A 20,980-nucleotide genomic window follows, 5' to 3' on the forward strand; every position below is an offset into this window, starting at 1 on the left:
GGGCCGTGCTCCGGGAGGACAGCCATAGATGGCAGATTTGGAGGCTTTAATTTGCTTTTCAAAGCTCTCTGGTCCCCAGCCTCATCAGAAATTCCTTGCTGGTCAGTTGGGAACTGGGCAATTGGTTTTACCCTTTTCTCTGAAAGTACCTTGGGCATCCTGTGGTGCTGCACATGGAGCTGGAGTTCCTTCCTCCTCCTCCTCGTGGGATTAGGGGTGCACTGAGCCCCACAGAGCTGCTGCTGGGATTCCAGGCTGTTCCCAGCAGGGCAGGACCCTCTGTGCCTGGTCCCTGCTCTGCCCCTCCTTGCAAACAGCTTTTCCCCAGGTTATGGCTCGGCTCCATCCTGACCCATCAGACTTCCCATCTCTGCTATCTGTGCTCAGCCTGGGGGGAAGATAAGATCCTTCTCCTGGCAGACAGACCTTTTTGGACTTAATCTGGGCGAAGAGACTCAGCTCAGGCTGGCTGTATTTAATTTGCCCAAGCTGCAATCCAATTAGGAGCAGCTGAGTCACCTCAGGTTTGCTCTTCCCGCTCTGCTCCCGCTTCCCGGAGCAGCTGCTGGCCCCAGAGCTGGGCCGTGCTGCCCAGCGGGCAGAGGATGGAGCCCCTGGCATCCCCTGGCATCCCCAGGGCCACGGGGGGCTCCGGGGGGAGCTGGCTGCTGGATGTGGCCGTTTCTGTGGTGCCTTTGGGCTCCTGCTCCCACCTCCCTCCCACGGCTGCTCCCGCTCCTCGAGGGGAGCTCCAGCCCCAGGCCCCCACAATTCACCGCAGCTCTGCTTCCCAGGGGCCAGGAGGAAACAAATCAGCTTTAAACTGCTTAAAGCCCAGAGCAAACAACACACCAGCCTGTCAGAAAGTAAAAATAATCCCCTGAGCCGACCCTGCAGCCTCCCCCGTGCACGGGAGCTGCGTGTGCTCGGCGCTGACGGTGTCGCTCCTCATGTAATGCCCGTGTCTGCACAGATCCAGCCTAATTCTGCTTTTAATCACTATTTTCACACTTGCTCTTGGCACACAGGGAAGTTGTCAGTTGTTGGGTATTTTTATAGCTGGAATGCTGAATTTAATCCTTTTTCTCTTCCCCAGTAAGAGATGCTAAAAACCTAGTTCCTATGGACCCTAATGGCTTGTCAGATCCCTACGTGAAGCTTAAGCTAATCCCTGACCCCAAAAACGAAAGCAAACAGAAGACCAAAACTATCAAGTGCTCCCTGAATCCTGAGTGGAATGAGACATTTAAATTGTAAGTACAAGGAAAACGTTTAAATTTGTAATGTGAATTTTCTCACCGCCAAGAATTCATGTGGCTTTATTTGCTCTGGTTTAATTATTCAGAGGCATTGAGCTGACTCAAGTGAGCAATGATTCCTTTTCTGTAAGGGGCACAGAAGCACCCAAAGCTGTGCCCTGACCCTGCTCAGAGCACAGTGTGTCTGGGCAGGAGCTCTGTGCTCTCTGTGAGGGTCAGGTGTGCCCTGAGATCAGATGTTGGAGACCCCAGCAGGCCCTGGGGACCAACCCTTCCCTTGCACCCTGTCCGCGTGGAGCTTGGGGGGCTCAGGGTGGGATTGTCCCCTTTGCCATCCATCCCTTTTCCCATCCCTTTGCTGTCCCCTTTTCCCATCCCTTTCCCACCCCTTTCCCTTGTCTCTTGCAGCCAGCTGAAGGAGGCAGACAAGGACAGGAGGTTGTCTGTGGAGATCTGGGACTGGGATCTGACCAGCAGGAACGACTTCATGGGCTCGCTGTCCTTCGGCATCTCTGAGCTGCAGAAGTCCGGCGTGGATGGATGGTGAGATGTCCTTGTTCTGTCACCACCAGGGGCACAGAGCACCCAGGGTGTTTGTGCCTGGGATGGGGCAGCCCCTCAGACCTGACAGCTGCCCTCTGCTCCAGGGACCCTCCCAGCTCCATGCATGGGGCTGCTGAGGGTCACTGCAGCCATGGGGTGTCTGTGTGGCACCAGGGCATGGACCATGGACTGCCTTTGTGTGACCTCCTCCATGGCCTGGGGGAATGCAGAGGAGGAACACAGACAGAAGGCTAAAAGATAATAATGAAAACTTATGACTCTCTCCAGGGTCTTGACACAGCCTGACTGTGATTGGTCATTATGTCAAAACAATTCACATGAAACCAATAAAACAATGACTATAAGGTAAACAATGTCCAAACCACATTCCAAAGCAGCCAAACACAGGAGAAGCAATCAGATAATTATTGGCTCCATTTTTCTTAGAGGTTTCTCATCTTCCCAGGAGGAGAATCCTGGCAAAGGGATTTTTCAGAAAATGTGACAGTGACACGGTGGCATTGTGCTGGTCACCTGCCAGGCCCTGATGGGGCAGGGCTCCCCCTCTGGAGCTGCTGTCCCTTCCCAGCTCCCTGTCCCCTGTCAGGGTGTGTGTGTGTGCCACGCACTGCCACCTCCCAAAGCCCCTCCCAGCCTGTTAAAAAGCTTGGAAGCGGAGATCTAAGTGGTTTTCCTTGTCACAGTGCTGGCTGGATAACCTGCAGGAGAAGGAGCTCTGATCCATATTTCATACCCGAACAGCTGCAGTTAATGGAGGAGCCAGCTCAGGGCAGAGTCTGGGCAGGCAGGGCTGTCCTGGAGCAGCCCCTGGCATCACACCCAGTTCACCTGGCCTGGGCACACCTGGGCTGTGCCCCAGCAGGGTCAAACTCCTGCCGGCTGAGTGGAGTTCCCATGATTTCTGACCATTGCTGCTGAAGCTTTCCTCCTCCTTTGTGGAGCATCCTGTCTGTGTGCTCAGGGTGGCAGTGCCAGCCTGGCACTGGCACGTGCCATGTGCTGTCCTTGTGGGGCAGCTGCTGGAAGGGATTTGCACACACCTGTGCCCATGGCTGTAATGAGAAACACAAGTTTGTCTGTGGGTTTGGGTCAGGACAGCACAGGGACACCAGTGCTCTGTGTGCCCACCACAGCAGGGCAGGTGGGATCTGTGTGCCCACCACAGCAGGGACAGCCGGGCTCTGTGTGCCCACCACAGCGGGCAGGGGATGCACCTGTGACGGTGCTCACAGGGGTCTGAGGATGAGGGAAGAGATGAGGATCTGACTCCATGTTTCAGAAGGCTGATTTATTATTTTATGATATATATTACATTAAAACTATACTAAAAGAATAGAAGAAAGGGTTTCATCAGAAGGCTGGCTAAGAGTAGAAAGGAAAGAATGATAACAAAGGTTTGTGGCTTGGTTCTCTGTCCAAGCCAGCTGACTGTGATTGGCCATCAATTAGAAACAACCACATGAGACCAATCACAGATGCACCTGTTGCATTGCACAGCAGCAGATAACCATTGTTTGCATTTTGTTCCTGAGGCCTCTCAGCTTCTCGGGAGGAAAAAGCCTAAGGAAAGGATATTTCATGCAAAGATGTCTGTGACATGCACCCCCTGGGCTGGGAGGTCCCCAGGACACAGAGGGACCCAGAACCATCCCTCTGGCCACTGAGGGGCTGGGGCTTGCCCAGGGGAGGGTTTGGGGGCTCTGCTGGTGTGGGAGGGTCCCCTGGGTGCTGCAAAGGGAGGCAGAGCTGTGCTGGGGCAGGGGGCCCTGCCTGCCCAGCCCTGAGCTGTGCCCTCTCTGCCCCTGCAGGTTCAAGCTGCTCAGCCAGGAGGAGGGCGAGTATTTCAACGTCCCCGTGCCTCCCGAGGGAGAGGAAGGAAACGAGGAGCTGAGGCAGAAGTTTGAGGTGAGTTGGTTTTCCTTGGGCTCAGGGGTTTCCCTCGCTGCCCGCCATGCCCACGGGAAGGGGCTCTCCCTGCCAGCTCCTCCCTGGCAGGGCAGGGACGTGGGGCAGGCTCCTGCTGCCCACGGAGGCTCCAAGGGGAAATGTCTGTTTGCTGCCTAATAAGCCACGGCAGCTCTTGCTGAACGATGGATCCAGACCTTGCTGAGTGAGCAGAAATTGGCCGTTTCTCAGTGCAGCTGGAGCCTCCACGGAACCCCAGGAATGAGCGCGGTGCATCTGGAGGCCCACGTGCAATGAGCATTGCAGAAATGAGAGAGTTGCCCTTATGGTTCTCAGCATGAACTCTGTGATTGCAGCACAGACTGGAGAGTTAGCTCCTGCTCTCCTTTCTCTTTATCTTATTTATACACAACTTTCCTCCTGTGCAGGGACTCAGTGTCAGGGCAGGAATCCCCCTCCAGCTGGGCTGTGGTTGGTGCTGGAGTGAGGATGAGGAGTGTGCTGGGGCCTGGGGCGTGCCGGGGTCACCCCAATGGGTGTGGAAAGCGCCCATTGCTCAGGCTGGCAGTGCAGGAGCTGTTCCCGTGCTCTGAGGGCTGCAGGTGACCTTGAGAGGGGCGTTCTGCAGCCTGGAGCAGCTCGAGAGAAGCAATTAGAGGCAGCAGCAGAGGCTGAGGTTCCCCGGGAGGGGCTGTCTGCAGGGGCTGCCGCAGCAGCAGCCAAATGGAGCCGCCGGGGTCGGGTTAATGGAATTTCACGCTGGGCTGAGCCCAGCACAGCCTCACAGTGCTGGGAGTGAGGGGGATAAATCCTGGGAGAGCCTTGGGGGAGCAGGATCAGCACAGCCCTGGGCAGGGGGCACTGGCTGCTGCTGGGGGCTGGGGTCTAAAAATGGGGCTTAAAAATGGGGCTTTGTGAGGGGCAGCTGTGATGGCCAGGGGGCAGGAGGGGCTCTGTCTGTCTGTCAGGGCAGGAGGGGCTGTGTGTGTGTGTGTTTGTCTGTCCGCCTGTCTGCCTGTCATGGCAGAAGGGGCTGTGTCTGTGTCTGTCTGTCAGGGCAGGAGGGGCTGTGTCTGTCTGTCTGTCTGTCAGGGCAGGAGGGGCTGGCTGTGTGTCTGTCTGTTCAGGAGACTTTCTGTTCTGGACTGTTCCAAATGCGTTTGTGGCTTCCTCTGCGATCCCCTCCAGTTTCAGATGCAATCACAGGACATCTGCAATGAGAGGGACCACAGGGCAGCAATGGATGTGGAGATGGATAAAAAGTCCCATGTTTTACCTTGATGTGTTTATTTTCACCCCTCTTTTTCTGGTGAAGAAGAGTCAGAGGCAGTTTTTGCCCCAAAAGAGCTCCCTTAGGGCTGTTTGCTGTGCTCTGGATGGCTGGGCACGGAGCAGGTGGCAGGGCAGGCTGCAGTGTCCCACTGGCACGAGGGTGACCAGGGCCACAGGTGATTCCCAGCTCTCTGGCCGGGGCTAACTGGGAAGCAGCAGAGCAGTGCCACATGCCAGGGCTGGTGGCTCCTGCAGAGCCTTTCTTGGTGCCCATCACACCCATGGAAAAGGCTCCCAAAGCTCAGGGTGGTTCCTGAGCTGGGAAGGAGCTGCTCAGGTGGGATTTGGGGAGCACCCCTGGCTTTGCAATGCCCATTGTCCCTGCTGCCCCCAGTGATGTTCTCCTCCCTGCCCCATCTCCCCCTCTGCAGAGAGCCAAGATTGGCACGGGCTCCAAGGCCGCGGATGAGAAGACACGAAATGCCATCTCCAAGCTGGACAACAACGGCAGCCGGGACCGCATGAAGCTCTCGGACTTCAACTTCCTGATGGTGCTGGGCAAAGGGAGCTTTGGGAAGGTGAGCTGCCCCTGTGTCTGCTCTGAGCACCCATGGGGGCACTGGGAGCACTGAACACCCCCAGTGGGACTGGGAGCACTGGTATCGCAGCACTGGGAGCCCAGCTTGGCTCCCTCTGTGTCCCACAGGGAACCCCAGAGATGTCTGATGACACCACCACAAACTGCATCCTTTTGGGAAGATAAGCTGTGTATTTAAAGCTCTTTTTTATTTGGCTGGGGTTTTCTTCTTCTCTAACAATTACAAGTATATGGGAACATTTTAATTAACTTCCCAGACCGGCTGTGAGCAGTAACAGAATTTCCTTCTCCTGATGATTATGTGACTTGGAGCCTTCATTTTTTCATTTCACCAATCCCAGATGCACCTGTTGCATTCCACAGCAGCAGATAACCATTGTTTACATTTTGTTCCTGAGGCCTCTCAGGAGGAGAAATCCCAAGGAAAGGATTTTTATAGAAGATGTCTGTGGCACCCCCGTGCTGTGGGTTGGCATCCCGGGGTGCAGGACAGCCCTGTGCCCCTGCCCTGCTGCTCTCTCACAGGAATGTCCCCTGTGCCCCCTCCCAGAGCCAGTGCTGGCATCTGGGGGCTCCGTGCCTGTGCCGTGTCCCCGCCGCCTTCTCCCCCTGAATCTGAGCAACATTAGCAAACTCCTCAGCCAGCTCTGCCTTATATAAGGGAAAGTGTGACAGAAACTGTTCCCTGGAACAGCGTGTTATAAATATGCTAATTAGCGCTAATTAAAACAGCACGTTGGTTCCTCCGGGTGGCTGCAGCCTCGGCCTCACGTGTGCCTGCGCCTCGCCAGGCATCCCTGGGCATCCCGGCACGGGGACACCCAGGTGCCACCGCCCCGGCCCCGCCTCCTGTGCCAACAGAGGGGCCAGATGTGCGGGAGGAGCCTGGCAGGGGTGTCTGGAGCAGGGAGAGCAGCCCCTGGTGTGCCCAGCAGCTGGCTGTGCCCATGGCACTGCCATCCCTCTCCAGGCTGGCACCGTGTCCCTCCCTCTCTGGGGCTGGCACCTGCTCCTGTGCCTGCTGCCTGCTGCCAGTCCCTGCTGGCGGGGAGAGCTTTGGACTGCAGTCCCAGTGTTGGAGTGAGCTCTGTCTGTCTCTGTTAACCCTTTGGCACCCCAGATGTCCTGCTCAGCGTTTTGCTCTCCCCAGGGTCAGCAGTGCCCACCCACTGCCCTCGGTGGCTGTCCGGTTTGACAAACTTGCTCTCTCTCTGTGCTCAGAATATCTCCAGTCCTTGTGCTGGAGCATTCCCAAACAAATACTCTGTATTGCAGGAATAAATCAAGTTAAATATCAGCTTTTTTCTGCGGCAATAAAAAGTTAAACAGGAATGCAATCTGCTTCCCAGCGAGCGCGCTGGCAGATGGAGATCCCCGAGCCAGGCCTGGGGGTGGAAATGGATGTGCCTGGGAAAAGAGGGGAGTGGGGCTGTGTGCTCTGCCTTGGCACGCTCAGCCTGGCACACAGGTGCCCCTGCTGCCCTGGGGTCCCCGTGGGCTGCCCAGGATGGGGCTGGTGGCAGCTCCACGGGGCTGGAGCCGCTCCCACGGAGGGAGGCAGCGCCTGGCACAGCCAGCCTGGGTTTGCTTTGCTGTATTATAAATAGAGGAGAGGGAAATTAGGTGGCTTGCTCATATTTTTGCAGCTGATCAATCTGTGGTGCTCTGGAGCCGTCAGGCTTTCTGGGGTTTGTGTTGTTTGCTGGGCAGGGTGGAGCCTTTGGGCAATGCAGCTCTGGGCTCCAGGGCAGGGAGGGCTCCCTGGGCTGGGGGGACCTCCAGGCTCTGCTCTGCTCTGGGTGTGACACCTGGCAGCAGGGCAGGGCATGGGCGAGGCTGGCTCCCTGCTCCCCTGTCACCCATCCCTTGTCCATGTTCTGGGCTGTGCCAGGGGCGCTGAGCTGTTTGGATCTTTGGGGTTTGAGCACCTTCAGACACCAGCAGGAATTCCTTCCTGGAAAAGGTGCTCAGGCACTGGAAATGGTTTTCCAGGGAGATTTGGAGTGCCTATCCCTGCAGGTGTCCAAGGAGTGTCAGGATGTGGCACTCAGGGCTCTGGGGACAAGGTGGGGATAGGCACAGCTGGGACTCGATGGGCTGGGAGGGCTTTTCCAGCCTAAAGGTTCTGGGGTTCAGTGACACAGATGGGAATCCAGCCCAGATGTGCCCCAGGAATGCAGCAGTGTGTGGCTTCCAGCCTAAAGGTTCTGGGGTTCTGTGACACAGAGGGAATCCAGCCCAGATGTGCCCCAGCAGTGCAGCCCTGGGTGGATTAGAGCCCCACTCACAGCATGGACAGTCCTGAGCAGGTTCTGCATTATGGGGGCACCCCAGCCAAGCTGTCCCTGCCCAAAGCTGGGAGCCAGGTCCTCAGCAAAGTCCCTCAGGGCAGAGGCAGCTGCCAGGCTCAGAGGCTCCCTGCTTTCGTCACCTTTCCTCTGACAGGGCTGTGGATGGCAAGACAGGTCTGTATAGAACTGATATTGTATGTAATGCTCTTACACTCAGGTAACAGGTTTAATTTTCCCTCAAAAAACGTTCCTGAAGTAGTTACTACTTCTTTTCCACCAATTTTGAGCAACCAAAGCACTTCTGCTTTTGTCACCTAAAAATTAGCTCTGATTTTAGCACCTGTGTGTGGCACCTTGTAAAGCTCAGTGGGTGTAAAATGGTGATAAATGGAGGCAATGAACCAAAGCAGCTCCATTTGAGCAGAGCCACAGGGGAGGGCAGGAGTGCAGGCACTGTGTGAGGCAGCTGTGTCTGCTGCCCTGGCACAGGAACAGGCACTGCCTTGGGTTGGGAGAGACCTTAGAGATCACCCAGTGCCATGGCAGGGACACCTCCCACTGTGCCAGGTGCTCCAGCCCTGTCCAGCCTGGCCTGGGCACTGCCAGGGGTCCAGGGGCAGCCACAGCTGGTGCCAGTGCCCGAGCCTTGCTGGGTCCCATCCCACATCACAAGGAGCTGCTCTGGGTACCCAGAGCTTTTCAAGGATGAGCAGGTGAATAAATCCCATCCCAAAGTCCCTGACACCCCCATGGCTCAGCCCTGCCCCACCCGTGGCAATGGCAGAGCCCTGTGCCCTGTGCCCTGTTCCCTGCACCCAAACCAGTGGGTGGCACCACAGACCTCACTCCCCAGGCTGTGCCCCCTGCCCTGCCATCCCTGATGCCAGGCTGTGTTCCAGACTGGAATCACAGAGTCACTGAGCTTGGAAAAGCCCTCTGGGACACTGAGTCGCACCCCAGCACTGCCACCCCCTGTCCCCAAGTGCCGCATCTGCCATCTGTGAAATCCCTCAGGGTGGCACTGCCCCCTGCCCGGGCAGCCTGTGGAGCTGCAGAGGGCTGGAACACCAGAGGGTTAATTCTGTTAATTCTGTAAGTTCTGCTGGCCCTGGTGTCTCTGAAGTCACCCTGAGAGCCGCTCAAGTGTCCTCTGCCCGTCTGGCCCAGCCTGGAGCACGTTTCAGTTCCACCCTATCGATGGTGCCTCCACGTAATTTATTCCCCAAAGCCCCGAGCTGCTGTTCCTGATCCGTGCAGGATCTGTGCCAGCTCCTTCAATGAAGAGCAATTCATTTCCAGCAGCACTCCAGTCTGAGGCCATGGCAGGGTGAGGGAGGGAAAACAGGAACCAAAGGAGGTTTCAGAGAGGGTTTATGTGCTGGCAGCCCAAGGAGCAGCTTGAGCTGATGGAGCCTGTGCTGGGTCAGGGACCCTGGCTGGGCTGGTGGGGTTAACCCAGGGGTTGGCACCAGCAGGAGCAGTGAATCCCATTTACTGCAGTGAATAAACCTGCACTGGGTGGGACTGGGAGGTTGGGTGGGTTCTGCTGGCTGAGAGGGGCCTTGGCTGGTGATGAATTAGCTCGTGATGGGGTCTGCTCACTGTTGTGGAGGGGGAAACTGAGGCACAGAAAATCATGGGGGTTTTTTTTACTATTCACTAGAGACTAACTCTTTTCCACCTCAAACATTTACCACCTTGTAATCTGATGGACTCTGTGCTCAGCCTCTTGACACCCTCCCCAGTGCTGGTGTCACTTTGAGGGTACCAAACCCCTGAGGAGAGCTGGGCTCAGGGACCATCAAACCCCTGGGGCTGGGCTTGGGGACCATCAAACCCCTGAGGAGAGCTGGGCTCAGGGACCATCAAACCCCTGGGGCTGGGCTTGGGGACCATCAAACCCCTGAGGAGAGCTGGGCTCAGGGACCATCAAACCCCTGGGGCTGGGCTCGGGGACCATCAAACCCCTGGGGCTGGCTCCTGGAGGCACTGAGGTGGTGAGGGAGGAGATGGTTAACCCTTAGATCCCTGGACGCTCTTGGGAGCAGCTGTGTGTGGTTTGGCCCCTCGTCAGGGCAGCCCCGGGATGACAAGCCAGCAGCTGGGGCAGTTCCAGCTGGAGGCTCTGCAGCTCCCCATGTCCCTCAGCGTGCTGTGCCCCTGCAGGTGATGCTGGCAGAGAGGAAGGGCACGGACGAGCTGTACGCTGTGAAGATCCTGAAGAAGGACGTGGTGATCCAGGACGACGACGTGGAGTGCACCATGGTGGAGAAGCGCGTGCTGGCGCTCTCGGGGAAGCCTCCCTTCCTCACCCAGCTGCACTCCTGCTTCCAGACCATGGTAAGGGCTGCTGGGCTGGGCACCCTGAGCACGGGGAGCCTGACGCTCTGGGAAATGGATTGGAATGGTGCCCAAGGCCAGGATGGACAACCTGGAGCACCCAGGGACAGTGGAAATGTCCCTGCCCATGGCAGGGGTGGCACTGGGTGGGATTTAGGGTCCCTTCCACCCCAAACCACTCCAGGATTTTATACTCTCTGTACATCACTGCACTTGCCATAGCAATTGTGTGTTCTCTGCCTTGGCAGCCTCACACCTTCTCCAGCTCACTGGCAAAGGTGCCCCCAGGACCAAATGTGTGTGTGTGACATGGAAGTGTCACGTACAACAGCTGGGCCCTGAGATGTGTCCAGCAGGGAGCTGTGGGGACATCAGAGGTGATTTCCAGCCCCTCAGGTGCCCACAGCATCCCTTAGGGCTCAGTAGCAATTGCTGCACTTTCCCCAGGACTCACTGCTCTGATCAAAGCCCTGAGCACAGGGAGAAGCCTAATCCAAGCTGCAGGAAATCCACTTTGCCATGGGTGTGTGGTTGGGTTTGTGTGAGTCAGGAGTGCAGAGGGGACAGGGCACCTTCAATGCCATCCCTGCCCGGCCCTGGAGCAGTGAATGAGAATGTCCAGGTGCACGTCAGTGGGAGCCAGCAGAGGGAATCAGCAGAGCCCTTTAGAACGGTGACAATGCTTTCCAGGAGGATTACATTTTAATATTGTCCCAGAAATTTCATTTCCCAAACACACTGGGTGTATTTAAAGCCTGCAGCCCGGCTTTGCAGCGCAGCAATCAGGCTGAGGCAGGAGCAGCTATTCCGCACAGCATCTCCTGGCATCTGAAGTGAGTCAGCACGGGATTATTCCTGGCAGACCCATAGTAGCTTAATAGTAATCGTATTTGTAATGTAATCAAAATGTATAGCAGAGTGTATTATCAAAGGCTGGCACAAAGCACTTTGATTTCTGGGAGCACAGGCCAGAGCACAATTCCCCACCAGGGCTGTTGGCTCAGCGGCTCCAGGAGACAGAAAAGCCCTAAATCTGCCTTTAAAGAGCAAGGGAAGGTGAGCAGGGAGAGAGCTGCTGCCTGGGGCTGGGGGTGAGAGGGGCCTGTGCTGGGGGATCTGAGAGGCCCCAGGTCAGAGCCTGGGCTCGGGGAGGGGGTGAGGGGGTCCCTGGGTGTCCCCAGGTGAGCTGTGCCTGTGCTGTGACCTCTGGGGCACGGCAGTGAAGGGCATGGCAGCCACAGCCTCACTGAGACTGTGTGAGATGATAAATCACACAGTCCTGCAATGGTTTGGGTTGGAAAGGACCTTGAACACCATCCATGGGCAGGGACACCTTCCACTGTGCCAGGGTGCTCTGAGCCCCATCCAGCCTGGCCTTGGGCACTGCCAGGGATCCAGGGGCAGCCACAGCTGCTCTGGGCACCTGTGCCAGAGCCTGCCCACCCTCCAGGGAGGAATTTCACCCTAATATCTGGTAACGGGTGGATGGGGAGCATGGCTGTTGTCCTGGCTCTGCCCCTTGTTCTCAGCGTGCAGCCGGGCAGGACATGGAGCAGTTCATTAGCAGGGCACTGGAAGGAGCCCTGGCAGTGGGGACAGGGGAGTGCCACCAGCTCCGTGCCAGGCTCTGCAGTGCGTTTCCATCTGTGTCTGTGTGCTGCCCAGGGCTGTGGATGCTGCAGCCCTGGCCAGAGCTGTCCTTGGTGGCAGGGCCAGGCCAGCTCGGTGCCCATCCCTGGGCAGCCCATGGGCAGCTGTGCCATCTGCCTGCTGTCCTTGGTGGCAGGGGCAGGCCCAGGCCAGCTCGGTGCCCATCCCTGCTGTAGCCCATCTGCCTGCCTGAGTCACTCCCGGCTCTGCTGGGCACAGCGCTCCCTTCCCACCCAGAGGAAGGCTCAGCTCCTGCTTTTAGAGCTCAGCTGGCTGCCTCGAGAGGCAGTGTTTTTAATGCTCTTCCTCCTTGAAGCAGATCGATATATTTAGGAGGCAGCTGCAGCCCAGCCCAGCGCTGCTCTGCCTGCTCAAGGTGACATTGCCACACGCGGGCTGGCCGGCCCTGCCAGGGGGCTGCCCTGCACTCAGGGGTGCTCCCGCATCCCCAGGCAGTGAAAAGCTGAATTCCCTGCTCTATCACCTCAGTGCCAGGTGTTCTACACAATTCCCTGCTCTATCCCCTCAGTGCCAGGTGTTCTACACAATTCCCTGCTCTATCCCCTCAGTGCCAGGTGTTCTACACAATTCCCTGCTCTATCCCCTCAGTGCCAGGTGTTCTACACAATTCCCTGCTCTATCCCCTCAGTGCCAGGTGTTCTACACAATTCCGTGCTCTATCCCCTCAGTGCAGTGTGTTTTACACAATTCCCTGCTCTATCACCTCAGTGCCAGGTGTTCTACACAATTCCCTGCTCTATCCCCTCAGTGCCAGGTGTTCTACACAATTCCCTGCTCTGTCCCCTCAGTGCAGTGTGTTTTACACAATTCCCTGCTCTATCCCCTCAGTGCCAGGTGTTCTACACAATTCCGTGCTCTATCCCCTCAGTGCAGTGTGTTTTACACAATTCCGTGCTCTATCCCCTCAGTGCAGTGTGTTTTGCACAATTCCCTGCTCTGTCCCCTCAGTGCAGTGTGTTTTACACAATTCCCTGCTCTATCCCCTCAGTGCAGTGTGTTTTACACAATTCCCTGCTCTATCCCCTCAGTGCCAGGTGTTTTACACAATTCCCTGCTCTGTCCCCTCAGTGCAGTGTGTTTTGCACAATTCCCTGCTCTGTCCCCTCAGTGCAGTGTGTTTTACACAATTCCCTGCTCTATCCCCTCAGTGCAGTGTGTTTTACACAGCCCCACTGCCCCTGTGCTGCTGTGCTCCATCCCTGGGGCTGCCCCACAGCTGGGGGGGGGCAGCACTGCTGAGCCCAGCTCCTCTGGGTGGGCACTGCCAGGCTGGGAAATGCCCTGTGGATCCTGCACCCATTCCCCTGGATGGGCACTGCCAGGCTGGGAAATGCCCTGTGGATCCTGCACCCATTCCCCTGGATGGGCACTGCCAGGCTGGGAAATGCCCTGTGGATCCTGCACCCATTCCTCTGGATGGGCACTGCCAGGCTGGGAAATGCTCTGTGGATCCTGCACCCATTCCTCTGGATGGGCACTGCCAGGCTGGGAAATGCTCTGTGGATCCTGCACCCATTCCTCTGAGTGGGCACTGCCAGGCTGGGAAATGCTCCATGTCCTCCCCTCTGGACCCCTTTGCCCTCTGAGCACGGCCAGGGCGACCCTCAGAGCAGGCTGGACGGGGTGAGGAGTGGGAGCAGCCCCTCCTGCAGACCCTGCACCCCAGCACTGCCATCCTGGGACAGGGCTGGGGGTGTCACAGCCCCTCCTGGGCCTGGCCCAGCCCTGGTGGCACTGGATGGAGCTTGGTCCCCTTGAGAACTGCTCATATCTCCGTGCATGCCCTGACTGGAGCCAGGCAGTGCCAGGGAAACACCAGCAGGCACCTGCAGAGCAGCTCTCTGGAAATGGCTCCTGTCAGGAAGGGCAAATGTACTCCTGGGAGTGAAAAACCTCTGGTTTAGGGGTTCCTCCACTTGCCTTCTCCAGGGGATCTGTCTGCAGAGGGGCAGAGCTCCAGTCCCAAGGAATTAATGCTCATGGGCTCCCTATGGTCAGCAGCCCCTGGGGAGCACAGGGATGGTGGCTGTGCTCCCTGGAATGACAGACTGGCGCTGCCAGTCCCCTTGGCTCCTGCTCCTGACCCTGCAGGCTCCCTGCTCTGATCGTCCTGCTGCTAACTGCTCCCTTCTTCCCTCCAGGATCGCTTGTACTTTGTGATGGAGTACGTGAATGGTGGGGACCTGATGTACCAGATCCAGCAGGTCGGGAGGTTCAAGGAGCCCCACGCTGTGTGAGTGCACTGCTTTGGCACCCTGGGGTACCTGTGGGTGCACTGTGCCACAGGCAGAGCCCGGGGCTTTGCAGGGCAGCTCCTGGCAGGAATCAGGGATGGGAAGGTGCAGCAGAGCTCTTTGGTGCTGCTGGTGCCTCCACCTCACCCTCGGGGTGCATTGTATTGTGAGTAGTTGCGGGAAATAGATAAATGTGGGTACATAAAGGCAATAGAAACAGATAAATGTGGGTACATAAAGGCAATAGAAACAGATAAATGTAGGCACATAAAGGCACAAGGCAGGGGGTGTGGAGGCTTCCTTCTTGGGGCCCCAGGAGCCCCAAGGCAGTGTGGCAGTACCTGTGGCAGTGCCTGTGGCAGTGCCTGCTGGCCCCAGGAGCAGGGATGGCTTTCAGGAATCTACCAGTGCTGCCAGCCTGTCCCAAGGAGCAGCCCTGGGTCCAGCTCTTGCTTGATTTGTGCCACCAGAAGTGCCAGCCCCCAGAGGCATCCCTGCCAGCTCAGGCTGCCTCGGATCATCCCCTGTGACCCTCCTCTGGAATTTCCCTGCCTTTCCTTTGGTCACACCTGCCTGACGTGTTCCCTTCACTGCCACCCCATTGGGAAGGTTTTCATTCCTCTCCTGTAATTATCAGTTTTAATAAACTGATAACTCCTCCTTCACTCCTCTTCCAGGTTCTACGCAGCAGAAATAGCCATCGGGCTGTTCTTCCTGCAGAGCAAAGGCATCATTTACCGGTAGGTGAGCTCGTTCCTGCCTCCCTCCTTTCCCCAGGCTGCACCCAGGGCTGGAGCCTGGGCAGAGAGCTGCCATGGATGGGGCTGGCAGCTGCCCACAGTACCACGGCAGCATCCTTAGGGTTGGGAAGAACCTGTGGGATCACTGAGTGCAGCCACGCACATGGTGTGTCCCAAAGGGAGCCATGGGTGCCCCTGGTCTGGGGAGGATCCTGCTTTACCCCAGCTCACGGGAAGGCAGCTCTGGCTCTCTCCTGCCCTGTCCCATGTGTTCTCTCCACACAACACAAACGCTCCCTGGCAGCCTGGACCAGCTCCAACCCCGGTTTGGCTGCAGGGCCCTGCTCTCTTACACTGCCCCTGCAGTCAGCGTGTGCCAGCGGCTCGTTCGAGCTCTGCGGTGCCACCCTGTCACTTCTGCTTGGGCACCGAGGCTTCAGTGCCACCCCCAGTGTGCTCCCACAGCCAGAGGTCGCTGCCATGTGCAGCACCAGGCTCACGGGCTGCTGGCTGAGCTCTGGAGGCTGCGCTCATTGCTCCTCCCTGCTGGGAGAGCTCCCGGAGCCCAGGGTGGAGCGCAGCATCCTAATGAGTGTCAGATACCATTAAGTGCTCTGTGAAGGGAGATGCCAGCAGTGCTGCTGGAGTCAGGAGATGCTAAAGATGAAAGAAGTGGAACAAACTTGACGTGAGGGCTGTTTCTTGCCATCAGCTGCTGTGGAGAGATTCTAGGTCTGCTGGTCCCCAGTGGCTCTGCTTCCTTCCTTCCTTAGAATCTGAATCCCAGCTCGTGTCCGTGTGCCTTTGGCCTGTCAGGGTTCTGAGCGCTGACAGGATAATTAGAAAACACAGCCTTGAACCCAGCCAGAATGTAGAAACTGCACCAGAATACCCAGTGCTTGCTACAGAGGTGTCCTTGAGGCTGCAGCACCCACCTCTGGAGGGTGCCTCGAGGCTGGGATTGAGATCCAGGGACCTGTGGCTGGATCCACCTCTAGAGCTGGTGCAAAGGAGCAGAGCTGGGGGCTGGTACCACAAATAGGCACTCTGGGGCTGGGCAGCACAGGGAAACACAGCTGGGTTGTGTTTCAGGGGGGCAGAGCACAGGTGAGACAGGAACTTGTGCTGAGTAGGTGCTTCTCCATCGAGAGAGCTCCAAGTGCACTTTGATTTTCACAGGAGTGAAAGGAAAATCAATTAAATCTGTCTGCTGCCAGATGAGCGCTTTCCATCGCACACTTCAAAGAGCTGTGCCCAGCACAGCGTTCCTGTGGGTTAGCAGTAAAATCAACACTCCATCCTGACAGCCTCTGCCTTATTTTCACTCGTTTCCCCAAACATTTTCCCACAAAGGGTTTGGGTGTGAGCCGGGGCAGGGCTCACCCTGTGCCCTGTGTCACGGTCTGCTTTGCCCTGCAGGGACCTGAAGCTGGACAATGTGATGCTGGACAGCGAGGGGCACATCAAGATCGCCGACTTTGGCATGTGCAAGGAGAACATCTGGGATGGGGTCACCACCAAGACCTTCTGTGGCACCCCGGACTACATCGCACCCGAGGTAGGGACGGAACTGATCCCTGTGATCCCTGTGCTCCCTCCTGGCTCTGGGCAGCTCTGCAGCTGAAACAGGGGTTCAGGAATTCACTAAATTCACCATCCCTGTGCTCCCTGCCATGGGGTGACCTGGTTTTGGGCAGTCTCCAGCTGAAACAGAGGTTCAGGAATCCACCATCAGTGTGCTCTCTGTGCTCCCTCCCTGCTCTGCAGCTGAAACAGGCATTCAGGAATTCACTAAATTCACCATCCCTGTGCTCCCTACCATGGGGTGACCTGACCTGGCTTTGGGCAGTCTCCAGCTGAAACAGGAGCATTCAGGAATCCACCATCAGCCTGCAAAGTTCATGCCCTCAGCACTGTGCATCCCCACGTCCCCCCAAGGGAGCAGGGGTGCTGATCTGCCTGCCTGTGGTGCTGTGCGCTGCTTCCACCTCCAAGAGCAGCACGTCCTCATGCTGCTCTCCCTGCAGGGTGATTTCCTCACTGGAGTTTTCCCGTGTCCATCCTGCTGCCAGCTCTGAGCCTGCTCTGTCCTTGGCATGCTCAGACCCACTGCAGGTTGCTCCTCACTCACTCCTGGAAATGGCAAACCCAGGGCTCAGCTCTGCCCCTCACTGTGTGTGATAGAAGCTTCCAGCACAACATGACCAGTGAGAAACAGGGAATTATCAGTGGATAATATTTCCACGTGGAGGGGAAATCCTTGGGTCTCTCCAGCTCACTGTGTGCAGTGAGGGGCCCTGTGTCTGATGGGGAGAGGCTCCCCATCCATGGCTCTAGATCCCCACAAAATGAATTTGCATTTGGTTATTGCTGGTGTGATAGAGTCACACATGACACTTCCATGAAGTGCTGTATGGGCACAGTTTAATCCAGACTTGTGAAATTCAGAGCAGTAATTATTCCCAAATGTCTGTTCCCTTCACTTAAAAGTATCTCTCCAAGCTCTTGTCACTCTGCTGAATTTGCAATGATGAAGTTAGCATTTATTCATTTAGATGTTTCAGAGAGAGAGATTCTCTTTGCTGGGACATCAGTGCTCTTGTGTGCTGCACCACATTGTGTTTGCTGCTCCCAGTGAGGTTTCCCATTCCTGGATCCATCCCTCATCCCACCAGGATTAATTCTGGTGCTGCTGGTGCAGAGCTGGTGACTGTGGGTGATTAATGCTCCTTCAAAGCAGGACAAATGACCAGCTCTCCCTGTGTTTGCCCAAGTGTTTTCACTTTAACTCTTATTTTCTTCTCCTTGCTCTAATTTGTCTTTTTCCAAAAGCAGAACACCAAGTGGGAAATTAGGATGCAAATCACTTTGGCACCCAGGAATGGCCCTGTCACCTGCAGGGCTGTGACCTTCCCAAACCAGCAGTGGGGCACAGCACAGGACAGGGGATTTCTTTCAAGTGCTCTTTCCTTTTAAAGGCCTTTAAGGTGTGAACTGCTCCCACCTGAATTTCCCAGGGCCCTGTAGAGAGCAAGAGGAGGGTCTGGGGTCCCTCAGGGGGGGTTCCAGTGCTGGAATGTGTCCCAGTGAATAACCCTGTCCTTGTGACCAGCTGCAGCTTGGGGTCGCTTTGCCCTGTGTCAGAGCTGGGGGGTAGCACTGCTGTTGCTGCTATTACACTGATATTGCACTGATATTACACTGATATTGCACTGATATTGCACTGATATTACACTGATATTACACTGTAATTTTTGTGCTGCTGTTTGTTTGCAGATCATTGCCTACCAGCCCTACGGGAAGTCGGTGGATTGGTGGGCGTTTGGAGTGCTGCTCTATGAGATGCTGGCTGGCCAGGTGACTGAGTTGGGCTCCTCTGGGTGGGCTGGGTCCATTGTGAGCACAGGACAGGCTGCTGTGGCATTGCCACGCCTGGCACGTGGGTGGGCACCCCCTGAGCTGGGGGTGACGCTGGTCTGGGGTGACAGGACAGGACTCGTGTCACTGTGTGCACACCTGGGGCTGGCTCCAGGCCAAGGAGCAGAGCAGCCCCAGGAGCTGTGGGACCCAGGAGGGCCCCTGAAGCTGTGTCTGCTTGGCTCCAGGCCCCCTTTGAGGGAGAAGATGAAGATGAGCTCTTCCAGTCCATCATGGAGCACAACGTCGCCTACCCCAAGTCCATGTCCAAGGAGGCCGTGGCCATCTGCAAAGGGGTAAGGGAAGGGCTGGGGGAGTGTGGGGAGGGACAGCCCGCCCCCCTGGGTCCCTGCCCACCCACTGCTCCCACCATGGCCAGGCTCTGGCACTCTTGGGTTCTGGTGCCTGTGCCCACAAGGGCTAAAGCCGCAACTTGTGCCACTGTGTGTGTGACCTAAACCCAGGTTAAAATGACACCTGCATCCTCCCTGTGCCCCTACACTGAGCAGAAATGCAGCTGGGACTGGGGCTGGCCTGGGAGAACTGGGGTGCTGGCTGGAGGGTGGGAAGGGAGGGCTCCTGCAGTGAGGACAGGGCAGCTCTGAGAGCTTTGCCTGAAGTGAAAACTGATGCTCAGGGAAAATGGATGTGATTTCCAAACAGTTTTCCTGAGATCAGAGACAAAACCTTCATCCTCCTACTTAGCTGTGTTAAGTTGCCCTTCAGGACAACCTGAAGCTCTGCTGGTGTCTCCATGAGGCCAGGGCAGCATTTTCATTATCCTGCCTCTTAATTTGCAGTGAAGCTCTGCCTTGCCCAGCACAACAAGGTGGGCTCTCCATGGACTCGGCCTAGGCCTGGCTTAATTGCAGCCTGAGTTAATTTGGGATGTGATGGATAAAGGCTGGCGGGGTCCTGGTGCTGTTCTGTGTGCCTGGGACTGAGCCTCATCTCACCCCCCAGTGCCACACTGCTATAAATAAGTGTTTGTGTAGGAATTTAAGAAATGTTTGCTTATAATAGTTAATATTGAAAATATCTGAATGTTCTGTGTCTCAAAATAGAGTTTCTATCTCCAAATGACACATCCTGCGCTTCTCGCTCCCACTGCGGCATTTCAGAGCCTCTTGCTGGCGTTGCCAGGATTCTGAGCTGCTGCTAAAGAGGAACATTCCCTTGTCCCGTGGGGAAAAGCTGCTGCAGGAGCTCCCACCTGGAATGGGGCACGGGGAGGGGGTGCTGCCCTGCCACAGCCAGCAGGAAAATCAAATCCTTCATTCAGAACCGCTGGGTGGCTGGAGGGGCATCCCACCGAGGCTGTCACCATCTGCCATCCTCTTGCTGGTGCTGTTTGGGATGTACAGGGAAAATCCAGCGTGTTCCTGGCCAGGCAGGGGCTGGGGGACACTCAGTGCTGCCGAGCAGCCCTGGGCTGGAGCAGGGCCAGGCTCAGGGCTGGCTGTGTGTGCTGCTGCACCAGGCAGGGGTGGGAGCTGTAAATCACTGAGCAGGGGCTGCCCAGCCTGCAGGGCCTGCCAGCCCCTCGCTTCCAGCCTCTGGAAGGGCTTTCCAGGGAGATGCTGCTGCCTCCCCATCACTCCTCCAGCTGCAGACGCCGTCCCAGCTGGAGCAGGGATGTGCTGCTGTTTGCTTACGGAGCAGTCGGAGGCTCTGCTCTCTCCTTGTATTTGTTGGAGTTTTTGTCATTTCAGGGTTTTAGTTTGGGTTTTTTTCCCAGGGTTCCCCTTGCTTTCAGAGCCCTGTTGCAGGTAAAGGTGGGCTCTCCTGAGCAGGTCTGTTCTGTGCCCTGGGGTGGCAGGGCTGACCTGTGTCCAGTATCCAGTGGTGGGGGTGTCTCAGCTCCCCAGCTGGAGCACTGGCACCTCCTGCCCCCCATGGGGGTCTCACAGCCCCCAGCCCTGGCACACAGGGCCAGGCTTGCTGCAGCCCTGGCATTAGGGTGAACTGCCCTGATTTAATAAAGCAGTGCTTTTGTTGGGAGTGCAAAGCCCATATTCTCCATCCTTATCGACGTCTTGTGAATCTCTGGCATCTCCATCTGATCTGTGAGCAGGGCTCAGACCCTGCCCCAGGATATTAATGTGGTACAGCTGCCCGTGGTTCCTGGGGCCCCTTTCCCTTATTGAGCCAGGGAAGAGCAGAAGTTTAGATGATAAACAACATTAATGGGCTGTTTGTGCTATTTTCCCTCCAAATTGAGTCTCTCATTAGAAATCCAGCTCCTGTCTGCTCCGGGGGTGGGGGGGTTCTGCTCCCAGGGCTGATGGAAGTTTTGGAGGGCAGCTTGTCCATGTCAAAGGGGCAGTGGGGTTTGCAGTTAACCCTGCAGATGCTGAGAAGCTTGTGCCGAGCAAAGGCACCGCTGGGCAGCTCCCCTGCTGCAGCCAGGTGCTGAGGGAGCCCTGCCAGCACCCGGGGATGTTCCTTGGCAAACCAGTTCCATTCCCAGACGGGAAGGGGATGTGCCCATCCTGCCAGTGCTCGTGTACCTGCCATCTGCACAGTCTGCTCTCATAAAGCGCTGTCAGCCTGCCCTGGCCCTGAGTCACTCCAGCTCCTTCCTCAGTGTCCTCCTCTCCTTGGAGCCCCAATGCACCTGGAGGAGGTGGGACCCTGATGTGGGATGTCCAGAGGGGACATTCTGGGGGGCAGCGGGACAGCTGTGACT

At 56.8% G+C, this 20,980-nt stretch overlaps 1 protein-coding gene and 1 long non-coding RNA gene across 3 annotated transcripts in view; one reads left to right on the top strand and one right to left on the bottom strand.

Moving 5' to 3' along the window:
• Positions 1-20,980, bottom strand: part of LOC128934041 (uncharacterized) — a 207,620-nt gene that overhangs the window by 170,539 nt on the left and 16,101 nt on the right. The window lies entirely within an intron of this gene.
• Positions 1-20,980, top strand: part of PRKCB (protein kinase C beta) — an 83,326-nt gene that overhangs the window by 51,127 nt on the left and 11,219 nt on the right. For both annotated transcript variants that reach the window (XM_054271275.1, XM_054271276.1), the window contains exons 6-15: positions 1,097-1,253; positions 1,668-1,802; positions 3,632-3,728; positions 5,432-5,578; positions 10,056-10,229; positions 14,042-14,133; positions 14,812-14,874; positions 16,294-16,432; positions 18,151-18,231; positions 18,480-18,587. In XM_054271275.1, coding sequence (XP_054127250.1) covers positions 1,097-1,253; positions 1,668-1,802; positions 3,632-3,728; positions 5,432-5,578; positions 10,056-10,229; positions 14,042-14,133; positions 14,812-14,874; positions 16,294-16,432; positions 18,151-18,231; positions 18,480-18,587 — 1,193 coding nt within the window. The remainder of the gene's footprint in view (positions 1-1,096; positions 1,254-1,667; positions 1,803-3,631; positions 3,729-5,431; positions 5,579-10,055; positions 10,230-14,041; positions 14,134-14,811; positions 14,875-16,293; positions 16,433-18,150; positions 18,232-18,479; positions 18,588-20,980) is intronic.

This window comes from Melozone crissalis, unplaced genomic scaffold (genome assembly GCF_028551555.1).
Source record: "Melozone crissalis strain CALT ecotype California unplaced genomic scaffold, PUWL_Pcris_2 ptg000012l_1, whole genome shotgun sequence".
NCBI lineage: Eukaryota > Metazoa > Chordata > Aves > Passeriformes > Passerellidae > Melozone > Melozone crissalis.